The sequence below is a fragment of the Quercus lobata genome, chromosome 3, assembly GCF_001633185.2.
Source record: "Quercus lobata isolate SW786 chromosome 3, ValleyOak3.0 Primary Assembly, whole genome shotgun sequence".
NCBI classification, from domain to species: domain Eukaryota; kingdom Viridiplantae; phylum Streptophyta; class Magnoliopsida; order Fagales; family Fagaceae; genus Quercus; species Quercus lobata.
In genome coordinates this window covers 38,261,361-38,279,918 of record NC_044906.1, presented here as the reverse complement: position 1 = coordinate 38,279,918, position 18,558 = coordinate 38,261,361, and the positions used below count along the sequence as shown (strand labels likewise).

The following is an 18,558-nucleotide window of genomic DNA, read 5'->3' as shown; positions in this document are numbered from 1 at the left end:
ATGTTAATAATTCATTGTCAAAATGCATATAATTACAAGTTTACATCTTCAAAAAGATATAGTTCTTAAAACAAACAAAACAAGTAAGTCAGCAAAATAACAACTTGTTAATATTCTTTCTTTTGGATGTTTTTATGGTTTTTTGAAGCATGAAATTCTTTTATTTTGCTATTAAGATTTGGATCTTTTGGGGGTGATAGATTGTGAGCAAAGGAGGAGCACAGATTATAAAAAAAAAAAGGAACAAAGTTTTTTGTAGCTTAGTGTGCAAGTGAAGGCAGATTTTTTTATGGACGAACAGATAAATTCTTTGTAATTCGTAATGGCCACTATTCATTGGCTTCTAAGAAACCCAAATCACTTATTCAACCATCATAAATTTTACCAATTAAGCTAACCACTAAGTTTAGTCAATTTGAATGTGTATGTTATAACTTATAAACACATGCTAATTTAATTTATTTAGTTAGCTAGTTAAATATTATTATATAAGTGATGAATAAATTAGTCATTAGTTGAATATATTCAAAATTTATAATGAATATACTCTTTGAATATGTATACCTATATGTATACCTTTATCGCCCTATCTTTTTCTCATGTGTGCAATGGGCCTCCAAAGCTTGCTTCATTCAGCAGAGATGGAAGGGCATATCCAGGGTGTAGCTATCTGTCGAAATGGACCTAGGGTCTCTCATTTATTTTTTACTGATGATAGTATATTGTTCTGTTGTGCAAAAGAGGAGGAATGCTAGAAGACACTGGATATTTTGGCTAGTTATGAGAGAGGGTCTGGGCAAAAAATTAATCGAGACAAAACTAATATTTTCTTTAGCTCCAATACCACTTCAGATATGATGGATCGAATCCAAGCTATTCTGGGTGTTCTTGCCATTCGCTGGTATGAACAATACCTGGGTTTGCCAGCTCTTATGGGTAGGGCTAAGAAACAAAGCTTTATTTATACTAAGGAAAGGGTGTGGAAGAAACTCCAAGGGTGGAATGAAAAACTTTTGTCTCAGGTTGGTAGAGAAGTGCTCATCAAATCAGTCATTCAAGCGATTCCCACGTACACAATGAGCTGTTTTAAGCTCGCAAAAGAATTGATTAAGGAGCTGGAAATCATGATTCGTAAATTTTGGTGGGGGTATAGCGGAGGGAACAGGAAGATTCACTGGGTTATGTGGGATAGACTTTGTGAGGCTAAGGAGGTTGGTGGTATGGGGTTCAAGGAAATTGAGAAATTTAATGATGCTTTGCTGGCCAAATAGGTTTGGCGAATGATTAATAATCTAGAATCTCTTTGCAATCGTGTTTTCAAGGCAAGATTTTTTCCGAACTGTTCTATTCTTGAAGCAAGAGACTCTATCGTGGGATCCTATGCATGGAAGAGCATTTTGAGTGCTAGGGATGTCATTCGAAGGGGGATGGTGTGGAGGGTAGGGACGGGGGAGAGGGTGAGGATTAAGGAGGATAGGTGGTTACCGGATAAAACAAATGGATTGGTTATTTCCTCGTTGTCCCAAGTGGTAGCGGAGACAAAAGTTAGCTCTCTCATTGATCAGGACCAAGTTAGGTGGAACGAGGAGGTGGTGCGATATTTATTCCTTCCCCATGAGGCCGATTCAATTCTGGCCATACCGCTGAGTTTAAGGCAACCCCCTGATCGTATCGCTTGGAAACACACTCCCTCGGGTTTGTTCACAACTAGTAGTGCCTATAAACTAATTTTATCTTGTGAGTCCATGTCCAATGCAGGTAGCTCAAGTGTAGAAAACCATAAGAAGTTTTGGAAGTGTCTTTGGCAACTCCGGATGCCAAACAAAATCAAAAACTTTGTTTGGAGGGCGAGTAACGAGGCGCTGCCAACAAAGATGAACCTGCACCATCGGCACGTCACGGATTCTGACATTTATGACCTGTGTGGAGAGTTTCCTGAGGATACCGTTCACGCTATATGGACATGCAAGGAGGTAGCTGGTGTTTGGTCGTCCTTGGATTTGGTTCCACCAATCTGTCCCTGTTCAGCTCGTGAATTACAGAGAGTTGTTGGTCAGGTTTATGCCGAGTCAAGATGATTACAAAGCTGAGATTTTTGCCATAGCTGGGTGGTACGTGTGGAATAGGCGTAATGCCATTCACTTCAACCAAGCGGTCCAGCCTGTGGATAGCATTTGCAGGGAGGCTGGTAGCTTTCTTCAGGAGTTTCTTCAAGCCCAAGAGGTTGAGCTAAGTCCTCCACGTCCTTAGGTGATATAACGATGGCGACCTCTTGATCTGAACATCTACAAGATCAACTTTGATGCTGCGATCTTTTGAGCTTCGAACCTGGCAGGTGTGGGAGTGATTGTTCGTGACAACAGGAGTGATCCGATTGGGGCACTAACCATGCCTGTTCCTTTCAGGCAGTCTGTGGCAAAGCTGGAGGCTTTGGCATGTTAGAGGGCGGTCCAGTTTGCTTTGGAGATTGGCTTGACTCAAGTGGTGGTCGAAGGGGACTCTGTTACTGTCATTGAGGCGCTTAAGAATGGTATGGGTCAGTTTACCAGCTATGGGAACATCCTTGATGACATTCAGTTCCAATCAACTTGTTTTCAATATGTTGAATTTTCGTATACTAGCCGTGTATGTAACTCTGTTGCTGATGCGTTGGCTAAGAAAGCTAGTTCTGATGTTGGGCTTCAGCTTTGGTTAGAAGATTTACTTGAAGACATTGTCCCCTTGGTGGTTAGAGATGTTCATTAATTTTGGTATTGAATAAAATGCCCAGGCTTTTGGTCTGGTTTCTCAAAAAAAGAAGAAGTTAGTTATAGCTTTAAAAAATGTCAAAAATATCCCTAATCTAATTAGATAATCCTTATTCCTAAAAAATAAAAAATGGGGTTAAAATTGTAATTCAATAAAATTCGAAAAAAAAAAAAAAAAAAAACTGCCAGAGAGATTTTTTTCCTAAAAATTAGCACACTCTCTATAAATATATCTCACATACGTTTGATGCATTTTTTCCTAAAAAGTAGCAAACACTAAACCAGCAATTTACTCCATTTCAAATTCTAAATTTTAGTTTCTTAAAAATTTCTTCATGTGTAAATTCACTAACAATAGATAAATTCGAATTGAAAAATTACTTTAAACTCATTAAAAAAAAAAAAAAAAGGCTCATCGCACATGCAGAGCGTGTATGATAATGTTAGTTTTTATTAAGAGTTTGTGATTCTTATTACATACGATACAAAAATATAAAAAATTGGTTCACAACATGATTCACGTTTTGACAATTATGCTTGCAATTATTATACCAAAGTAAATCCAAAGTTAGCTTTCTTTTTTTATTTTAGAAAAAAAAAAAAAAAAAATCTAAAGTTAGCTAATTGTCAATACTATAAAAGCTTGGCATAGTGCATGAATACCATGCACCCACCTATGCCAAGTCAACAAAACATTTAAAGCATCTACTCAAAAGGAAGGAGCTAATTCTTGTAATTTATTACCATATTTTGACCCTGGACAAAACTTATCACGATCTATAGCTAGTATTGATTCTATTGAATGAGATTTTTTCTTTTTTAATGGTTGTCTTGACAGCTTTGAGTCTTGTGTTGTCTTGTCTCTCATGTCACTCATGTCCGTGATTTGTGAGCTCTTTATTGGTTGTGATGAAATAGTCTTCGGCACAAAATAAAAAATAAAATTAAATAGTTATTCTCTCATGTCATGTCTTGACTTGTTTATAACTTTATATCTATAATATATTGACTATTAGTTTTGATATTTTGTGTTTTATGCACTTAGTATCATGACGAAGTTTAAATATGTTTTTTAGCGAATTTTTTTAACTGGTTGGGTCACGGGTTATCCGGGTCAGGTCGAGTTAACCCGCAAAAAAAGGGGTTGGGTCATGAGTCAACCCGTTTTTATTTCGGGTAAAAAAAAAAAAGTTCGGGTCAAGTATTTTTCGGGTCGGGTTAGAAAATTCTGACCCGTATTGCCATGTCTAGTTTTCATGTAAGATTTTGAATTTTGGTCCCTAATAGTTTAGGCCCATGAAGTTAGGATACCATATTGGGCCTAATATTTTAGGCCTATAATTTAAAATAAAATAAATAAAAAACAAACAAACAAAATCATTTGACAAACTTAACTCTTGTTTGTGATTCTCAAAAAAAAAAAAAAAAAAAAAAAATTAAATAAATAACTAAACTCTTGTAGTCTCATGTAAACTTTGTTTTAATTGATTGAAAATGGGCAATTCGGTCTTTTCATATGGTGTCACGTAAGTTGCATGTAACATATTTTTTCATCCAAATTAACAGATCAATTGACGGTAGGGTGTAAAGTGAAACACATGTTATAGTTTAAGATAGTAATCGTGCATCTTAAAAGCTCAAGTAAATAAGTGCAAACGAAAGTATAATTTAAGGTGGTAGAGCGTAATTTTTCAAAGATTTAAATGAGGCCCAAGCTTGGTGTATACTAGCTAGGAGTGTTTATGATGCGGTGCGGTTTTTGGCCATTTTTAACACCATACTTTGTGGTGCAGTTTAGTCAAAAATATAACCGCACCATACTTCATTTTTGCGATCACATATACAGTGCAGTTTAAAATTTAGCTAAAATCATAATAGCACCACAAGAGTCAAAGTCATCTTTGCTGTAAAGTCTTCTTTGCTGTGTCTTTTACTGGACCTCAATTTTCTCTATCGAGTCAGCTCTTTTAAAAAGGAAGGTAAAATTTACTTGTAAGCATTAATGAGATACCATAAAACAAGAAGACTTCACAGCAAAGATGACTTTGACTCTTGTGGATTTTTTCTCACATAATAATATGTTGTACTAATTAAATTCATTATAAGATTCTATCATTCATGTGATAAAACTGAAGAGAGAGTATCACGTTTCTATATTCCAGAATTACCCAATAATATTTATATATGAAATTTTTTTTCTTTTATATAAAATTTTTAATTGGGGTATTCTTTTATTTCACATAATAATAGGTCCTATTAATTAAATTCATTATAAGATTCCATCATTCATGTGGTAAAACTGAAGAGGGAGTATCACGTTTCTATACTTCAGGATTACCCAATAATATTTATGTATGAAAAATGCTGTCTTTAGATGGAAATTTTTAAAACTACTTATTAAACTTAAATCGATAAAATTTAAATTAATAAAAATTTAAATTATCGTGGATTCTCATTTTATTGTTTAGAGTATTATAGTAGAGTTACAACGGTTAATAGTACCAATGGCAATGCTGCGGAGTGCGGACAACAACAACGGAGAGTAACAATGGCAATGGCGAAGGTGAAGATGAAAAAATGATAACGGTGCACAACGTTTATGATGCCAATAGCATTGGTGAATGCTGAATGGTGATAGTGGCCATAGTGGTGGTGTTGAAGGTGTAAGGAAATCGTTTATCAAAAAAAAAAAAAAAAAAAAGGTGTAAGGTTATCATTTGAGTGACAGTAGCGGTGGCATTACAAAGAGTGGTGCTTTGAAAATGGTAATATTGAAAATTTATATAATGATCATAATTCCCTCACGAAACTTGAACTTGGGTCTAAAATTTCAAATGACTCTATTAGCATCTTAAAATGCGTTTGGATTGCACGTTTTGCGTTTGGTGTTCAAACAGTGGGATCTACTGCACTGAGCACGTAAATGAAGACAAATGCATAGTAGCTGTGCGTTTTGCGTGTCACGTGTCATGAAGTAATACTTCAAAATTATTTTCGGTGCAATTTGTCATCATGTTATGTCATGTTCATATTGGGACCAGCATTTTAAAATTATTTTTGTTACAATATTTTCAGCAAAATAAGCGGTATCCAAATAAACTCTAAATATAGTTTTGTAGAGTACAGATAGAGAGTGTCCTAGCTGAGGAGTTTGCCATTATTTCAACGCATTTAAAGGGCTTTCATTTCAGTTATATATATTGCTCTTCTGCAAAAATCTTTGGAGTAAGAAAATCTTATTAGGGTGTGTTTGGATACTGCTTATTTGTTGAAAATTGAAAACTTTATTGTCGAAAATACTGTAACAAAATAATTTTTAAAGATGTGAATAGTGTTGTGGGACCCAAATTTACTTAAAAATCTGTATTTTGTTGAGTTTGGTGGAAAAGTAAACAATATCCATGAGACCCACTAAAAAATGTAGAACGAGAGGATTGGGCAAATGCCCAATCCAAACGCAAGCATAATTATCATTTTTTTTTTCAAGAATCTTATAACTCAATTGACATATTTAGTGGAGTACTTCCAAAAAAGACATTTAAAATTCAAATCTTTATTTTACAGTTTTAACTATTGAATTATATATATATATATAGTTTTTTTTTTTTTTTTTTTATAACAAAATATTGGTAATTCGACTTACTCATACATCTTAAATCAACGACCTTTTTCTCAACAAAAAAAAAAAAAAAAAAAAAATCAACAAAATTACCTCCTGTCTTGTTAGTATGGGAAAATAAAGTATTAGTTACGCTTTGTTTGTTTCGATGAAAAACCTTCTGTAAATACAGTTTTTTGTGTTTTCCAATGTTTGGTAGTATAAAAAAAAATTAAAAAAGTTAAAGGAAAACTATATTTGGTCAACAGAAAAAGTATAACTTATTTTTAGAGATTGTTTTCCATTAAATTTTTTTGGAAAACAACTCTATCTCATAGCAAGCTAAATAAGGGAAGTTATAAGATTATTTTTCAACTCATTTAAGGTAATTACAAAACATAAGAAAATGAGATAGTTTTATAGAAAATATTTTTTGGAAAATAACACATTTTCTAGAAAAATATTTTTGCTTAAACAAACAAAAGATAGTTCATTGGCAACAAAGATAAGTCAATATTACCCTCAAATTTTCACATCTTAAAATCTCTTGTACAAGCATAGTTTTACTAGATGAGCTAACTGGAACCCACTTGTACAAGCATAGCTTTAATTGTTAGTTTCCATACAAAAAAAAGACAATTTTATTGTGACTATACTCTATTCAAGTATACCTACAGGTCCGATCAAAAAAAAAAAAAAAACTATACATACAGGTCATTCTCAACAAAAAAAAAAAAAAAAAAAAAAAAAACTATACCTACAGGTAAATTTCACTAAGATTTTATATATCATATAAAATGACACAGTATGATGTATATTTAAATTGAACTATGCGATAAATCAATTTAAAATGGAAAGAATCTTGGTGGGCGAAGAGGGTGGAGTGTCATTTTTTATCATTTAAAAAATTGATATTTATTATTTAAATGTAGGGAGCAACCCTAAAAAAGAAGATGATTAGAAAGGAAGCATGCATAAACTTGCCTGTGTACTTACTTAATGTCCGTTTGGATATAGCTGAAAATTGAAAGCTAAAACTGAAAACTGAAAAATACTGTAACAAAATAATTTTTAAATGTGTAAATAGTATCGTGGGACTCATTTTTAATGAAAAAGTTGCTGAAAAGTGTAATTTGTGGGTCAGTAAACAGTGCATAATGTGCACTGTTCACGGAAAAAAGTCAAATATTGCTGCGCAACAGTGAATGAACAATAAAAAAAGGGCCAGAAACGCGTGAAAAAAAAAAAAAAAAAAAGAGTTGAAAATGCAAAACGTGCGTTTGGGAAACGCAAATGCGCTTCCCAAACGCACACTTAATAAGAATTTACCTTCAAACCAATTTTGATGAAATTCATCTAACCTATTACATGACAATTTTCCAAAAACATTTATGTATAATTTTAATTACATGATTGACTTAATAAGTTAGATGACTTATTTAAATAATATATGTTGAAGGTTTTATGAATCATCATATAATATGTAAATATGTTAGAAAAGAATCCCGGCACAAACCTATTTAGAGAAAAACTTTATTCATATAAAAAATTGTATCTTCCATTCTATATGACATATCTCTCACGGGACTCCAACAACCCAGTGCCAGCCATCCTTAAATTCATCTCCCGAAAAGTACAAAGGCTAATTTTCTGAAGGAAAAAAAAAAAAAAAATCTCTTATACATTCATTTTAGCCAAATAATTTATATAATGCTTAGAACAGCCCTCTGAGCATAGGAAAACGAAATCACAATTTATTTAATTATGTTTTCAAAATTAGAGTCAGGGTCCAATTTGACTCATAAAATCTAGAAACAAAATAAAAGACTTGTCTCATTGGCTGTTGGATTATAATGGTGGAAACAATTACTAATAAGACTCCATAAAAGATGTTTCTCAAAAAAAAAAGACTCCATAAAAGACTTGTCTCATTGGCTGTTGGATTATAATGGCTGAAACAATTACTAATAAGACCCCATAAATAGCTTTAATGTAGTATATATAGACATTGGGAAATGCTAACAAGTGCTTTTAGAGTACTGGTTAAAAATCTAATTAAAAAAAGTTTTGACATTACTTTTATGGGAAATGAAAAAAACTGTCAAAATATTAATTGTTTTTTTTATTTTATTTTCCCATAAAAACTTTCTTTATCTGGATTCTTAACCAGTGCCCTAAGAGCATTCATTAGACCCATACACATAGATGACACATAGATGACCCATAGCCATTTAGACCCATACACATAGATGACACATGTCGCTTACATGACTGTCACATAATTTGCCACTTTACTCGCGTCAGTGTCAAAAAAAAAAAAAAAAAAAAAAAAAAAAAAAAACAGCTTGGCATAAAGACCATAAATAATGACTGCCTGTTAAATAGATTGAGAGTTGTTCACTAAAAAAAAAAAAGATTGGAGGGTGAAGAAAAAGAAATGAGTCTGTACTTTTCCTTTTTGATAAATAGAGATAGTGGGGGAGGGGGGAGATGTGGTTTGAGAGTTGAGAGTTGAGACAAAATAAAAACTGGTAAATAAAATAAAATAAAACAAAAAAACAAAATTAAAGACTGTTGAAAGGTTAATTTCTTTAAACAAAAAATTAGGGGTTGTTAGGACTTTGGGTTGATCCAAACACAAAAACTATTTGGAAACAGAAAATGTGGAAAATTACAAATCGCCAGCGAAAAAGTTAGATGCGTAACAAATATGTCCTGTTAACTTTAGTTCTTGAAAGTTGAAAGACAAGTTGGTAGTAAAAGATATCAATTCCTAGATTTGTTGCGGTTAGTCAAAAATAAATAAATAAAACAAAACTAGATATGGACAGAATGTAGAAAATTCCGGAGCAAATATACAAATCAAATTCTTCTTAATTTTTATTTTTTTGGGTGCTTATAGGAAAAATCCACAAGAGTCAAAGTCATCTTCGCTGTAAAGTCTTCTTGTTTTATGGTATCCCATTAATGCTTACAAGTAAATTTTACCTTCCTTTTTAAAAGAGCTGGCTCAATAGAAAAAATTGAGGTCCAGTAAAAGACACAGCATCTAGTCGAATCCTATAATTTTGTTCTTTATGTACACCAATGACCAAAAAAAAAAAAAAAAAAGAAGTTGCACGGTAGGACTTACGATAAATAACACTTCATGTACATTGGAAAGAGAGTGAGGAGAATGTATATCTTGTTTGGGGGTGTATATTGCAAATCATTTATAACAGGTGGGATCTATTAGTATGAGTTTCACTTGTTGTGAGAGAGTATATCATTTTTCGATAATGTGAGTTATCAAAATCCATCTTCCAATTGTCTAGAAAATAATGAATATACATTTTAAATTTTTAATATTATAAATAAATTTTTTTAGAACTTTATTTAATGGTAATTTTAGAAACTTCTATATTTTTAATTAAGAGACAAGATAATAAATAATATTCTTTTAAAAAGTTGAGTTTTTATAAACTGGACTAACATTTTGGGACAAATGTAGTATTATATTAAAACTAGGAATATATATATATATAAATAAATTTCCTCCCTTTGATTTTAAATATCCACTATTAAAAGAGATTATGGTGAATATAATTTATGTTTTAAGAAAAAGTTATTTCATTTCATTGAGAATTAGGATCCCATGTCAATATTTCTATTAAAGGCAAATAAATCATAAGAAATTTCATAATTGGTAACTAAAGCGGGGTGCTTGTTTATATATAACCATATTTTTGAAGCTAGGTCCAAAACCATTTCTTTTTGAGAAAGTTTCAACTTATGACGTCCGCTCCCGATGATGGCTTTTTATTATCTGAACAAGACACCAATCAGTTTTTAGTGTAGGTGGAGATTGAACCCTAGATCTCTTATACAACCATCAGAGACTTTACCAATTGAGCTAATTGGAACCCATGTTCAAAGCCCTTTTTTAAATTTAAAACAATAAAACTATGAACCCAACAATTAATCATCCTATATAATTTTTTCTCTCCCTTGTGTGTGTTTGTTTTTGGAAAAATAAAAATAAAAATAAATCATCTCGTATATTTATTGTCAAATTTATTAGTATCTGGTGTTTTTATACTCCATATCATGATCCATTTGTTCATGTATATTTTTTAATAGACAATAAATATTTAAAATTTTCACATCCACTTTCATAATAATTGCTTTTTATTATTAAACCAAGATTCGAACCCAAAACCTCTATTGGACGAAAAATAACTCTATCAATTGAAGTACTGAACAAACTACTAACTAGAACTCACAACACCTATTTGTTATGTATATGAAATTGATTTATATTTTTTAAGGATGAAATTGTAAAATTTAAACATATAAATAGTATTGAATTTAAACTAAAATTTATTGGATAAAAGGATAAAGTTGAGCTTCAAACATCTTTGCAACTATTTTTTTTTTCAACCTATTACCAGTCATGTAACACTCCATTTGTTTAGCTGAAAAATGTTTTACTAAAATATTTTTATGTATTAGGTGAGATATGTAAAAAAGTTCAAGCATAAACCATCAAAATCAGCGTCTTAGCCATTGGAGATTGTAAAACTTAAATTTTACACTACATCTTTATAGAATTTAAACTCTTATTCTTTTATCAACCTAACCTATATAAATAAATAAGTAAAATTTAGGTGTAATCTATTAGGTTCCCAGTAAAATTAAAACATATACAATTGCCTTTGAATTTAATCATTCTTGAAAAAAAAAATAGTGAGGAACTTTAGGGCCTGTTTGGTAAGAGATTTCTAGTAATATTGTTTAAGTTTTGTGAAAATACATGTGGGTGAAAAAAATATGTGAAAATACGCATTGTGGTGTTTAAATAATAGTTTTCGTTGTTTAAACACCGTTAATAAATGGGGCCTTAATGTCCTGCACTTAATAAACATAGGTAAAGTCTGTAATCAAGTTTTGTTATAAATAAATTACTAATTTTATGTGATTTCTTTGGGTAATTCTCAAGCACCCTGATTAACTTATATGTCCATACCAAATAAGAATTAAGTTATGTGTCCATACCAAATAAGAAGCATGAAAATTTACTTCAACAGTTCCACTAGAATCCCCACTATAAAAGGAATAAATAAAAAAAAAAAAAAAAAAAATAAACCTTAAAACGGCGCCCTCAAATAGCAATATATAGTATATACCGAAAATCTCGGAGGCGGGAAAGTTGCCATTAAAATGAAATCATGAGAAAATGCAAATTTTCAACGATTATCATCGGCCTACACTTTTAGTCTTTTTTTTAGGCTGTTTTTTTTTTTTTTTAATTATTTTATAAAAAGGCCTTTTTAGCTTACTCACTGGTCCCACTAGAGAGTCCTATGGGGCCTACACTGTCATTATCACATAGAAAATAGAAAGCCCATCTTGAATCTTTGACCGTCAGATGAATCTCAATCCAACGGCTATAATGTAGTCACATTCCCGCCGATAGTAGTACAGCTCTTCTCTCTATAAGGGTAGTGAACACAGCTCCTCCCAGAAAATTTTGTTTCCATTTTTATTTTATTTTGTTTTTTTCTTTTTCTTAGTACTATTTGTTTTGTACACACAGACACACTCAGTCCCATATTGTTTGATGGTTTCTCTTCTCTCCATCTCACAACACAACCCTTTGAATTCTTTAAGAATTCTCTGTTCTTGTCATTGTTTTGTGTAGCAGATTCTGCAACTCCAGTGAGTTCAATCTGAAATCGAAGATATGGTAATACTTTAATTGTTTTCAGTCTTTTCTTATTATTGGGTTATCAAAGTTTTCTTTTTTCTTTTTTTTTTTTTTTGTTTGTTGTGTACTTTTTTTTTTCTTCTCCTTATTGGGTTTTGTTGATCACAAACAAAAAGTCAGTCACTTTTTATAAATTTATAATTTTTTTTCTACAAATTTGTTGTCTTTTTGATTCTTTAATTGTGATTGTGTTTCTTTTTGCTGTTACTAATTTGTTTGATTGTAGAATATATCAGTTCAACAGACTATAAAGTGAACATATCAGTAAAATTTGTATTTGGTTCAATTTTGTATTGTTGGGATTTATTAATTTGATTAATTTTTCATAAATTTAATCACTATGCCTTGAATTTTTAATCTTGAAGAAGACTTATTCTTGCTTTAGATTTGATTTCTAAAAAAGGTGTGTTATGTGTGGGATTGACGTTTGGTCAATTTGATGACTAGACCATATACTTTATTGGTAAATCTTGATTATTGAATTGTTGAAACATGGGTTTTCTGAAATTTATGTGGTGGATGGATTGGTTTTTCAGGTAGGATTCAAGTATTACATAAAAGAAACAGACTGGCTTAGTGCTCTTTTGCATTGCAAATTCTTTGGTTCTTGTAGTGATCATCAAGAGCTTCGGAAAAATGAAAAGAATGTGTTTTGCATCGACTGTAGTATTGGGTGTTGTAGACATTGTATAAAGGATGATGATCATTGCTTCCACCGGCAGCTACAGATCTGCAAATATCTCTTCAATGATGTCGTCCGCCTTCAAGAAATGCAGAAGCATCTTGACTGCTCTAAAATTCAGGTTTTTCTGTAATTATCAATATCATGACAAATTTTTTAGTGACTTTTACTAAGGAATTAAATCAATTCATCTGCTATTTCAAATCTAATTATCACTGATGTAATTATACAATTTCCATGACTATTGTTTAGTTTCTAGTTACAAATCATAGCTTGAATTCATTATTTTAATTGAGGGGATTTCAAAATTCTTCTATCATATTGATTTTGTTGGTAAGAGGGGGGGGGGGGGTCGGGGAGTACTGATCGTCTTTAGTTGATCAATATTTGTCCAATTAGCCTATTTGATTATTTGACCCTGTAATCATGAACATGCATTTATAAGTTTCTGATTTTTTTGTAGTTATTAATGGAATTACTAAACAAAATTCTATTGTTGATGTAGCACGTTAAATTCTAGTATTTATCACTCTCCTTTAGTTTATAAGTTAGCATATATTATGGTCATTTCTCAATGGTACTGATTCAATGGAGTTCTCATTTTAATAAATAAACTGACTGTTCCTTAAGTTAATAGTGATTTCTATTTAAGTACAAAAACGTTTGACCTTATTCATTTCATCAGTCACTAATTTGTTAGTTTGTGCAATTGTTGATTATTAAATTGATTGCATCTTTAATTGGTCTGCGAGTTTTAGCTATTGAATATTATTGCACTACCGCACACCCTTGGTGTGATGATCATTTCACAAGTATAAGTATTTGTGGGGTGTGGTTGGCAAGGACTGAGATTTAAGCTTTCTGGAGGGAGCTTCATACATATATACACTTAGATTAAGCTATAGTAGAATTTCTATCTTGTATGAAAAAAAAAAAAAAGCTATTAAATATTATTGCTAATTTGATGTAGTTCGTCTCATATTCCTGATGATAGTTCTCTTATTGATAGCTTATATACACATATGGTTTTCCTCATGGCAGCGTCAATCAGTGATTACCCATAGCTTTCAATTTTCTATTCAGGTTAGAAATGAATAGCTCAATGTCTACTTCAATTAATTGTGATTTGATTTGGCAGACATATAAAATCAATGGTAAAAAAGCTGTGCATCTCAATCCTCGGCATCGATCCAAAGATGCAAGACCTTCAACTAAATCAAAGTTTGGTGGTACTTGTGAAGGATGTGGGAGATACATACAAGACCTTCCTAATCGCTTCTGCTCCATTGCTTGCAAGGTAAATACCATAATCCTGGTTTCTTGAACCCAAATTGTAATACTCAATTAGTCAATGTTATGCACCTTGCATGAGCCCTTGAATTATTGTTGGTAATTTTCATGCTGTACATGTTTTCAGGTCTCAGTGGTAGCAGTGAAGCTTAAGGATCAAAGCCATAACTTGATTCCTGACCCAATTCCAGAAATTGATATGTCTTTTAAGGAAAACTCTTACGAAGATACAGATGTGAATGAACTGGAATCATCAATCTCTGTTGCTGATTCATCTGAGGAGAGGGCTTGGGTAAGTTCATTCTTGAAGCCAAGGAAAGTATTGCACAAGAGGAAAGGCATACCTCATAGGGCTCCTCTTTGTTGATGCTAATGCTTGGAAACAAAATTAATGTTCCATTCTTTTTTTTCCCTTATATTCCTTATATAAAATTTCAGTCAATTTTCATTTTAACAATTCAACATTTTTGGCTTATTAAGGTACTAAAAACAGAAATACTATAGCTATTACAGTCCTATTAATGATAAATCATTGAAGTAAAAATAAAATCTTTCCCATGTCGACCATGTTGAGGACTTTTTTGAATCCCTGTTGGCTCAGTGATGGCCTCTTGTTTAATATGATCTTTAGTAGTTGTATTATTGGGCCCTCTCCTTAAATTATGGCAAAAGTCTTTGTTTTTCTTTGTTTTAATGTGAACATGGCAGACAAAAAATCGAAAAGGGTTTGTGAGTGAATGGAATGTCAAGGATTCAGCCAAAGTTAGCAGGTAGGTAGGCGGCTGAATTATGTGAAATTGTGCATTCTGCAGATTGTTGACCAAGCTTATCACATTTTTGTTGAAATTGTCATTTGTCAGGCACTAATAAAAAATGGCCATAAGGCTGATGGATAAAAGTTACATATATTCATCTGCATCTTATTCATTTGACAAGCATTAATAAAAGGGCCGGTGCACATTCTAAACGTACAATTTCATTTTTATTTATTTATTTTTTATACAAGATAGAATTTCTATTCTAGTTTAATTTAAGTGTATATGTGTGTGGGTTTCTTTCTTGGAGACTTGAACCTCGGCCCTTTTCCCCAATACTCCACAAGCATTTATACTTTTATTGCAGTTCAGATAATGTGGTAGTGTTTACCACAAGAAGTAACAAGGCATGATTGTTGGAAAATTATTTAATGTGCTTGAAGTAATACTCTCTCATTTCATATGAATGGTGGCCTGGTGGGTTCTAAACGTGAATTTGTATTTGGTGTATTTGCTAAAGTAATAATAAGAAGTTTTTTCTATAAAAAAAATAGTTCGAGCTGTTCCTAAATAGATCAAGTCGTTTACCATTACTGCCTTGTATGTTTTTTTTTTTTTTGATGGGTCTGCCTTGTATGTTTTTCTTCCTAGACTGCAAAGAATATTTCCAGTTGCCACTTTATGGATTCAAGAATCAGGAGTACGCCCCACTGACTGTAGGCCCATACATAATGGGAACATCTTTTGGGTTTTTGGAAAAAAATCAAAATTACAATGGAAACACATTAGAAAAGCAAGACAAAAAACAAAGAAAAGAAACAACATAAAACGGATTCAGATTTTCAGTTAGAGAAAACTAAGCATGAGTCATCCACTGCTAATTGGTACAATTTATTTTTCAATTTTTTAAAAATAAGGTTGTTTTACAAAAATTGCACCTAAAAAGAAGTAAAATTTAAATTAATTGTACTTTAAAAAACAGCGATTGATTTTTTATTTTTTTTACCAAACTGACACTGATAATAGTAAAGAAGACATGATGGAGCCACCCTAAACAGAAGATTAGTGAGCATATTATATATAACAAATTCAATCATTAGAGCATTTTTATCAAGAGTCTTAAAAATTTTAGCATTTAACAATTCAAAAACTTACTTTATATCTTTTAATACTTTACTTTACAATATACCCAACATCAAAACTTTTATTTTTTTTACCACATTATTTAAATATTCTTTCTTTATTATTATTTTTTATTCTTCTTCTCTTTCTCTCTCTCTTCTCAACCCAACAATCTTGCTAGCCACCACCACCGGCATAACAAAATCCAACAGTCACCACACCTAGCAGCCAACAGCCACCTCACCCAAAAGCCAACAACCACCACACTACCAATAGCTTCCATGCCAAAAACTCAAAAACTATAAACAACCACCACAAACCCACCACACAAACCCAACCACAAACTACCTCAGCACAACCATAGCCACCATCATCGGTGGCACCCACAACCTCTGCAAATCGGGACCCCCACCACCCAAAACCAAATAAAAAACTCAACAAACCAACATCAAAACCACCAATCAAACCCAATACCACCACATATCACAAACCCATGTTAGAAATCACAGATCCAAAATCAGAAAGAGCATATTTTTTGAAATTTCTCACCCAAAATCAAATCACAAAACCCACCCAAACCCAACCATGCTCGCTGAACCACCACAATCCAGCCACCTTGATCAACAGTAGAGACCCACGAACCACAAACTTGACCTCATCTTTTTCACCGGTCCACTATCCACACTTAGGGGTGTTCGCGGTGCGGTGCGGTGCGGTGCGGATTTGGGTCATTTTTAGCATCGCACTTTACGGTGCAGTTTAGCTAAAATCATAACTGCACCGCACCTTATTTTTGTAGTCACATGTGCGGTGCGGTGTGGTGCAGTGCGGTGTGGTGCAGTTTAGAGTTTAGCCAAAACCATAACTGTACCGCACCTCATTTTGCGGTCACATATGCGATACTATGTATAAGATGCAGTTTGAAGTCGGTATATTTTTCAAATTTTGGGCTTTTCCTACTCAACCCAAAACTATTTTTTCCCTTTTTTTGGGCTAAGTTTTAAATTATTGAGCTAGTTTTTCTTTATTTTGGGTTGGCTTTTCTAGTTAACACTTGCTAGGGTTATTAAACTTTTTTTTTTTTTTTTTTGGGTGGAAAACTAGGGTTATTAATATATAAAGAGGGTGCGGTGCGGTGCGGTGCACTATTACTTATGGTGCGGTGCGATTATGCCATTTTACGGGCGATTTTGGTGCGGTTTGATGAACACCCCTATCCACATTGGTTGCCAGAGTCAAACTGTAGTTCAATGAGAAAGAGGGAGATAGAGAGAGACCAAAGTCAGATCCTAGCTCAGTGAGAAAGAGGGAGACGGGGAGGCTGAGAGAGAGAGAGAGAGAGTAAGAGTGAGAGAGAGGACAGAGAACGAGAGGGAGAGTCTCAGAAAGAACGAGAGAATGAGAATGAGTTTGAGGAGAGAGAGAATTAAAAATATTAAAAAATTATATCATCTTGCTACAGTGCGCTCTCAAAAATGAGAGCTCACTATAGCAAGATGTCAAATTTTTTAGCATATGGGGCCTTTGATGGAGTAGGTTTTTGTGGTTATAAATGCTAAAAATAACATTTTAGCATTTATAACACTCTTGATAAGAATGCTCTTAAAGTTCAAACAGTTAAAAATTAAATCTTTAACTCAGTGTTTGAGGTTTTATATAGGTTGAGAGATTACTTGTTACTTTTCAAAACCTTAGTCAAAACCTTAGGATTAATTTGTTACTTTTTAAAACTCCAAGGTATATTTCTTTTTTACTTTTGAGAGGGATTTAATTTGTTACACCCCTTATAATTATGGTTTAATTTGTTTTTTTTTCTTAAAACTGTAGAGTTTAATTTGTTACACCCTTTATACTATAAAGTTTAACCCATCAAAATTATATCTATATATATATATATACACACCATAAAGTTTAAAATTAATTTTTCCAAGAATTGGCCCCTCAAAATTGAAAACTCCGCCCCTCTCAAAATTGAAAGCTAGCTAAAAAAACTATAATATATATATGACCACTTAAAAAAAAAAAAAACAGTTTTTACTTATAAAATAAAAACAATTTGGGTATTGGTTGTGTTTCACTTCACTATTTCATTGTTGAGTTTTTGTCCTTCTGTTTTTATTCAAATGATTATGTCTTTGACTAAGATAGTTACGTTTTTGGCTCTTTATTGTACAAGAAATAAGTGGTTACTTTAATGAGTACAATTGGGATCCTCTAGGGTTCTTTGGCCAGGCTGCCTTAGGCCTAAGCCACGGCTCCCTGCTAGAGAAAGGCCTCCAAGTGTGGGTGCCAATAAGTGAAAAAAAAATTTATATAAAAAAAAATTGTGAATTGTACTCTTTTTTTCTCCACTTTTATTTAAGTCCAAAACATTGATTGATGCTATAAATTGTTATCTAGGACTTGATCTCTTTGATATGGTAGTGAGATTCTCCCTCTTAACTTGCCCCATTGTTTAGAGTTTATCATGATGATATTGAGATTGGTATCGTAAATCTTAATGAGGGTAGATGATTATGAATGCTCTTCTATATGGAGAAAGAATTGACTTGATTTGTTGAGGTTTAACAGTCGAGGCTTTTCACCACTACGCAACCCTTGGTGCAATGGTCACTTCA

At 32.4% G+C, this 18,558-nt stretch overlaps 1 protein-coding gene across 1 annotated transcript; it reads left to right on the top strand.

The window, feature by feature from the left end:
* Nucleotides 1-11,839: 11,839 nt before the first annotated feature.
* LOC115982014 lies at nt 11,840-14,649 on the top strand. Its single transcript, XM_031104485.1, has 4 exons — nt 11,840-12,070; nt 12,628-12,894; nt 13,912-14,070; nt 14,191-14,649. The coding sequence occupies exons 1-4, from the start codon at nt 12,068-12,070 to the stop codon at nt 14,428-14,430; spliced, it is 669 nt and encodes a 222-aa protein (XP_030960345.1). The 5' UTR covers nt 11,840-12,067; the 3' UTR covers nt 14,431-14,649.
* The last annotated feature ends 3,909 nt before the right edge of the window (nt 14,650-18,558 follow it).